Genomic DNA, 7,472 nt, shown 5'->3' on the forward strand with positions numbered 1-7,472 from the left:
ATTTCGTCCTCGAAATCTCAAGCAATCATATCACAGGCAATCGAATCAGAAATAACATAAACTGAAATAGTAAACTCACATCAGTGGAATAACTCTGGAAATTCCTGTCTCATATCTGATTCAGTTTCCCAGGTTGCTTCTTCAGTGCCATGACGAGTCCATTGAACTTTCACAAGTGGAATGGTCTTCGCTCTGAGCTGTTTTTCTTTACGATCAATAATCTGAATCGGTTTTTCAATATAGCTCAACGTCTCATCCAATTCGGCCTCGTCTGGTTGAATAGCATGTGAAGCATCAGGAAGATATTTCCTTAATAACGATACATGAAAAACATCATGTATCCCAGATAATGAAGGCGGTAAAGCGAGTCGATAGGCACGATCTCCTATCTTCTCGAGGATCTCATAAGGCCAAATGTATCGTGGAGACAGTTTCCCTTTCTTGCCAAATCTGACAATTCCTCTGAAAGGTGAAATCTTTAAAAATACTCGGTCTCCTGCCTCAAATACCAACGGTCTACGTCGAACATTGGCATATTTGGCCTGTCTGTCTTGCGCTGCCTTCATTTTCTTTCGAATTAGCTTCACTTTTTTTGTCATATCTCTGATTATATCTGGTCCAATCTCAGGTACTTCACAGATATCATCCCAATAAAGAGGGGATCTGCACTTCTTTCCGTACAACGCTTCAAAAGGAGCCATCTCAATACTCGTTGATAGCTGTTATTGTACGAAAATTCACAAAGAGATAATGCATCTTGCCAGTTATTGCTAAAATCAAGCACCGCAGCTCTCAACATATCTTCCAAGGTCTGAATCGTCCGTTCTGACTGTCCATCAGTCTGAGGATGATATGCGGTACTCAAATGTAACTTCGTACCAAGAGCTTGCTGCAAACTCTGCCAGAAGTGCGAAGTAAACCGAGGATCACTGTCTGAAACAATCGATTTCGGCACTCCATTCAATCTAACCACTTCTCGGACATAGATATCGGCCATCTGATCATATCTATACGTCATTTTGTATGGAATAAAAAATGCAGATTTGGTCAATCGATCAATCACGACCCAAATCGCATCACAACCTCTGGAGGATCTCGGTAACTGTGTCACAAAATCCATGAAAATGTGATCTCATTTCTATTCAGGAATAGACAAACTCTGTAATAATCCTCCTGGTTTCTTTCTTTCAGCTTTCATCCTGGTGGCAGGAAAATGTACAATGATTTAAAGGCACATTATTGGTGGAAACAAATGAAATCTGATGTGACTGAATTTGTAGCCAAGTGTCTGAATTGTCTGTTGTAAATAAGTGGAAAAATACTTGAATTAAATTTGATGGCAATTTGGTAATTAAGTGGAAAAATATTTTCTTTTCGGTGTCTCGTACAATTGATAACATCTCGGGCCTTACATTTGTTATAGCTAAATTTAATAAGTATATGTATATCCCCTCTTGTACAAGAAATCAAATGAAGTATGCTTAATTTTTAAGTTAACGAGCATAAACATAAATACAAGACATATGCAAATATCAAATTAGAAATATATAATTTTCAAAATTAGATGGATATTTTTATAATTATTGCAGATCTTAGAACGTATACATGTAATTAACCCAATAATAATAATAAATTAATAAAATGTTGTTTGGCAAATGCGATACATCGGATTGACATCGACACAACCTAATCAATCCCAATGGTATATAAAAGAAAGAGTATATAAAATTTTATGAGATCGTCTACTATATTATTTTTATGATACGGTTTTTTAAATTGATTCGATAAAAAATATTATTTTTTATATTAAATTTTTTTTTTATAAATATGCCCGTCAATGCATTTATTTAGACTATCTTGGACTTAATGGCAAATAATTCAATGAGCAAATAACCTAGGGGGCAATGAAAATTGGGAACCGTTTGGTGTTTGGATTTCTGACGCAACAATTGGAATTGGAATATTGGATGGTCAAATCAAAACTCCAATCTCTGCGTAACAGACAATTCTCCCTCTACAATTGCTGTCCCGTTTCTAGTGGCGCATTAATCTCAATTTTATATATTTTTTATTGGGTTCAAGAAATTAGGGTTAGGGTTCGGTATCTGCTGTTAATCAATCCTAATTTTCATTTTTCCATCTGACATTAACTGGGTTTTGATTCATATACTTTGATTTGCCCCCAAGGTTGTTATTTTAATAGGCATTTCGGCTTGGAGAACTATAAACTAGTTTCATTCTGCAGCTCTGTTTTTTTTGGTTATAGAAATTTGATGGGATATATTGTTCTCTTGGTTTAAATATATTGCCGGTATCTAATTTTTAATTTTCAAATGCTAGGATAGATCAGCTCCCACGATCTTTTGTCTTTTTAGTTCCAGCATTGTCATTTCAGGATACTGTATCAATGTTATGCTGTTCGAGTTTTAATGGATTGATTGAAACATCGTAAACTCTATTTCTTAGCTGATGTTTACTTTTTTTACGCAGTTGATCTCGGGCTTGAGTCTATTTGTTCTTGATTGTCAATGGGAGCACCTAAACAGAAGTGGACTCCAGAAGAAGAAGCTGCTCTTAAAGCTGGAGTCCTTAAGCATGGGCCTGGCAAATGGCGTACGATTCTTAAAGACCCGCAATTTAGTGGAGTTTTGTATCTGCGATCTAATGTGGATCTCAAGGTAAAATCTGTATTCTAGCACCATTGTTATCAGAATCATCAATCATGTCAATTGGATTTTGGGTTCTAGTAATACAATTGCTTGTTTTTTTACACAACTTTGTTTGTCCCGGATTTTGGGTTCTAGTAATACAATTGCTTGTTTTTTTACACAACTTTGTTTGTCCCATTTGATAGGACAAGTGGCGGAACCTGAGTGTTATGACGAATGGATGGGGGTCTCGTGAAAGGACCAGGCTAGCACTGAAAAGGACGCATCCTGCCCATAAACATGGAGAGAGCTCTGCGGCTCTTTCAAGCTTAAGTCAGAGCGATGAGGAATTACCCAGTGCACGGCGTCTTGCTACGTCGGGTGGTTCTTCACCAAACGATGGTCCAAAGAGATGTGTCATGAGGTTAGACATATTGTGGAAATCTGTAAACTCATTTAACCTGAAAGCTACAAGACATTATTCATTTTCATATAAACATTTATTAGAAGGTCCACATTTTTCAGGTTTCCTACATTCAATTTTTGTGGTGCTTTGTGCTGCCTCATTGGCACCTCCTGAAACACACAAACACACACAAAATGATTTTTTTTTCCTATTGAATGCCGAACCTTTTAGGGATAGAAATGATTAGGAATGGGAATCTTTACCTCTTCAAGTTGAGCTTGTGAGACGTGAGTTATCATTTTTGTTAGCTTCGAATGAGCTGCCTGATACCCTTGTGTTAGCAGATGCTGATTCTAAGCCACACTGATGTAATATAGCAGGTATAATGATCGATCAAACACAATCGATAACGCGTTGATATATATAATATTTATTGTATTGATTGAAATAAAATGCAGTATTTCCTAGAGATGAATCTCTGTACAAGCAATGAAATTGCTGCCCTAGCCACTGCTAGTATTCTTAACAAAACAGATGAAAAATGACAAGAGTGCATAACCTTTTTTTCCCTCACGTTAATAACCCTCCCTCACATCTAGATTGTTCCAAGGGCTTATGACCCTTGGGCCAGTCTTGGTATGGGATCAATATAATAGGACCGGTATCGATATTAAAGTCCGTAACACCTTGCAAGCTATATTTTTTGGTGACTTTTCCCTTACTGCGAGAGCGAAGCACAAGATCCTTGCACCCATAAATGGTTGAGTTGATTTTGATGTGCATGGCTTTTAAATTTTTCAAAGAGCATAATCACATTTTGATACTTTAGTTCTATTTCGCGTTTAACATCCACACAAAGATACTGAGTGGTTGTTCGATGGTTTTGCTTGTATTTGTTTGGACTGCTGGTGATCACTAACATAGAATGTTTGCATTTACTTTATTCAAGACTGGACAATCTCATTATGGAGGCAATAAATAACCTGAGGGAGCCTGGTGGTTCGAACAAGACAACTATAGCATCATACATAGAGGTGGCATTTCTATTCGAGTTCATGCATGAACTGGATAATTTTTTGTTCATGTACTCTAAATGATTTAGAAACTATGAACGGTGCTTTATTTTTGGTATATGATCAGAAAGAGTAAATTTAACTTACACTACACTGAAACTACTACTCTGACAATAATTTATTTTACATTGCAGACATTACTCAATAAACCATGTTTTCTTATGGAAACGGTATCTTTTGTGAACACGGTTTAATTATGCAAGAGAAACTATATTAAGAAATATTAAAAATTATGTACAGTGCAACTTTTTCTGTTCGTTTAAGCTTTCAAGTATAATTTGAAAACATTAATTAGTACGTTAATAATTTTGTGCATAAAAACTTTGTGCATTTGCCATGGAGAAATTCAGAATAGGCTTCTCTTCTTTTATTCACATTCTCGTCATTGTACAACGATTACCTTTTGAAGGTTTCATCAGAGTTGCACGTGTTTGTGAATGGGAATGGGGATAACATGAAAATGGAAAAAAGACGCAAGCTGTCATATTTTATCTCATTGGTTGATATTTTGGTGAGATAAGTTGTGAATTTCTTGAAATTCCGAGTTTAAAATAATAAATGCTTGCTGAGAACAATCACCTCTTTGATCAGAAACCAATCTATACAAGTTTATTGATCTTTCATTTCTTTTTAAACCATAGCGAACTTCATGGTTTTGAAAGGGAGTCCTTGTTGATTGTGCTGGTGGTTTGCTATTCACAGTGCATTCCTCCAATGAGTTGGGATTTATCAGCTTGTTGATTTAGGCTGATACTAGTAATAATCGATAGTTGAGTAAAGGTGACCTGCCTTGTAAACTTTGATATTTCATTGTGAATGAGATTTAAGGGGCACGCCTGTATGAATAAATCAATAATCTGCATATTCAGGTCTCTCCTGCAGTATTCTCTAGCATTTATCCAAAAACTGATCAAGATTATTAGATCTTTATATTCCAAAGATTTATTGAGACTTCCAATGTTGCATAATTTTGTGCTAGTAATTACAGTTTAATTATTGTGTTTCATTATATTCTTCTTTTCTTTCCTTGTTTATAAATTAAGGCGAGGTGTGTAAGACTCATACCTGTTTTTTAGAAAGGAAAAAGATGATCAAGGAGAGGGGAACTATACCAAGATCTTTCGAAGAAAACGATTATACAGATTTACTAGAATCACCTAAAACCTGGCAACCAATTCTATTTAATTTCACAATCCTGTTATCTGGCTTCAAGCATCTCTTCTGTCAAAAGTGGAACCATTTACTCTCAATAATTTGGGCCATGCATTCTGTTACGTTCTTGGTACTTGCGGAATGTTATGAACTTGGAAAGCAATTCTTTTTTTAATTACTTATACATATGCTGACTTTTTATCCTGTTACTTGGCGACACAGTTACAATTAGCAATATTCTAATCTTACAGTGCAATACAGGATCAATACTGGGCACCTCCAAACTTTAAGAGGATATTGTCAGCAAAGTTGAAGCATCTCGCTGCAACTGGAAAACTTATTAAGGTGTCAGCTCAACTCTTGACTTTTTACCCATGAATGATCTGATAGTTGCTTAAGGCCGAGAATTTATTTGCTAGTTTTATTGGCATCCTCGAGAATTTCATTTAGATGGCTTAAATTTGGAGGCCGTTGTCTCATGTAGATGAAGCGCAAGTATAGGATTGCTGCAATCTCCACTTTATCTGAAAGAAGAAATCCTGCCGCACCTGCTCTGGAAGGAAGACAGAAAATTTCTTCGAAAATTGATCGGGATGATATTAGTAATTTCTCTAAATCTCAGATTGATTTAGAGTTAGTCGATATGAGTAATATGACTCCACAAGAAGCTTCTGCAGCCGCAGCTCGAGCAGTTGCTGAGGCAGAAGCTGCAATGGCTGAAGCTGAAGCAGCAGCAGTAGAAGCTGATGCAGCAGAAGCTGATGCTGAAGCAGCACAGGCTTTTGCGGAGGCTGCAGTGAAGACGCTTAAAGGAAGAAGCACGTCTGGAATGGTATGATACATGATCTTTCTGCTGCCCTGTTTCCTATATAAAACTATAATATCACCGGGAAAGTTAGGTGATAGCTTTTAGCTTACAACCTAATTGGAAATTGTGCCCTGATGTGAAAAAAATAGATCCTCTACTTGCTTCCTAGTTGAAGAAACGAGAGTAATGGAATAATTTGTTTCCTTTTTAAATAAAACCTACCAACAATGACTGACTTAGAATTCCTCGGTACAGTCATTCAGGAGCTGAAATTGATTTCATCATGCTACTTGAGCGTTGCCACTTATCTGATAAAAAGCACCATAAATCTCAAATTGCTTAAGTCAGATGCTATTTCACTCTATGATATGCTGTAAAGTATCGGTACCTGTGGTGGTGATTTTAAGTCGATATCGATTTTATTCCACTTCAGGGAAATAATGTGCTTGTTTCCTGTATGAATTATTTCTTTGCAGAATGTACAGATGATTCAGGCATGATGGAGATTGGCGCAATGCTTATGAAGTGAACTTCTGTCGAACTGATGCTAACTTCGTATTCTTCTGCAGACTTTCTTTGTGACGGACTGTACATACAATATGGACTGTCTAACAACTTATTTATATAGTCGACTTAGATGGTTTGGGATTAAGATTTGTACGACGATCATGACCTAATGTAGTTGGCACGATTTGCAGATTTAGCTTGGCTAGTTAACTGTAGATGCCATTGTTGCTTGTATTCTTGAAGCTGATGTAACTAGATCAAGAAATTTGAAGAGATGTTTCATGATGCTGTTCAGTGCTTTTTGTTCATTTATTATTGGAACAAACGTGAAAGATGTTACAAGGATCCCAGGGGGGAGAAAAAAAACATCTCTCTCTTTGTTTGCCATTTGTTTTTGTTGATATTGTTGTTATCACGACTTTTGTTTTATCTTTATTTTGTCATAATTGTCGTTGTAACTGAGTAGGAGTCGTCTATGCTTCATGGAACTCATTAGTTTATTTTAGTTCAAAATTTCTCTTATTTAATGTCCATTCGATGTTTTATGTATATATCTTCATGTGTGTGAATAGTGTATGAAGTAATTGAGGGAGCGTCTTCATTTTGTTTACATTTTTATGTGATCGATTATTCTTTTCAACAAATGCTTTACTGAACAAGTTGATTTGATTGTCATAATTTTGATATACTATATTTCTCTCAGTTTTGGTTCAAAGTTTCTATCACAAACTTATTTGTCAATGATAAGGCATTTTTTAATTTAGTTTAGATTAGATTTGATGTAATAAAATATGACAGATTAAGAATGATTATTTTGTTCCTAATCTACGGAGATTTTATTTTATTATCTTTGGCTATTTAAATGTACTCTTTTGGAT

General features: G+C 35.8%; 1 protein-coding gene across 2 annotated transcripts; it reads left to right on the plus strand.

The window, feature by feature from the left end:
* The first annotated feature begins 1,855 nt into the window (after window positions 1–1,855).
* Window positions 1,856–6,888, plus strand: LOC140812206 (telomere repeat-binding factor 1-like). 2 transcript variants are annotated; one of them, XM_073170431.1, is made up of 7 exons: window positions 1,856–1,995; window positions 2,491–2,678; window positions 2,855–3,072; window positions 4,004–4,088; window positions 5,541–5,624; window positions 5,764–6,111; window positions 6,564–6,888. In XM_073170431.1, the coding sequence occupies exons 2-7, from the start codon at window positions 2,529–2,531 to the stop codon at window positions 6,585–6,587; spliced, it is 909 nt and encodes a 302-aa protein (XP_073026532.1). In that variant the 5' UTR covers window positions 1,856–1,995; window positions 2,491–2,528; the 3' UTR covers window positions 6,588–6,888. The 2 variants fall into 2 exon arrangements, with proteins under 2 accessions (XP_073026532.1, XP_073026531.1); XM_073170430.1 differs by lacking the exon at window positions 1,856–1,995 and having other exon boundaries at window positions 2,033–2,678.
* Window positions 6,889–7,472: the final 584 nt, after the last annotated feature.

This window comes from Primulina eburnea, chromosome 14 (assembly GCF_022965805.1).
Source record: "Primulina eburnea isolate SZY01 chromosome 14, ASM2296580v1, whole genome shotgun sequence".
NCBI classification, from domain to species: Eukaryota; Viridiplantae; Streptophyta; class Magnoliopsida; order Lamiales; family Gesneriaceae; genus Primulina; species Primulina eburnea.

Excerpts from the sequence above, each read along its gene's own strand:
- LOC140812206 (XM_073170431.1), top strand. The coding sequence starts at position 2,529 with ATGGGAGCACCTAAACAGAAGTGGACTCCAGAAGAAGAAGCTGCTCTT. Across the intron at positions 2,679-2,854 it reads GATCTAATGTGGATCTCAAG|GACAAGTGGCGGAACCTGAG; the intron begins GTAAAATCTGTA and ends CCCATTTGATAG. Across the intron at positions 4,089-5,540 it reads CTATAGCATCATACATAGAG|GATCAATACTGGGCACCTCC; the intron begins GTGGCATTTCTA and ends AGTGCAATACAG.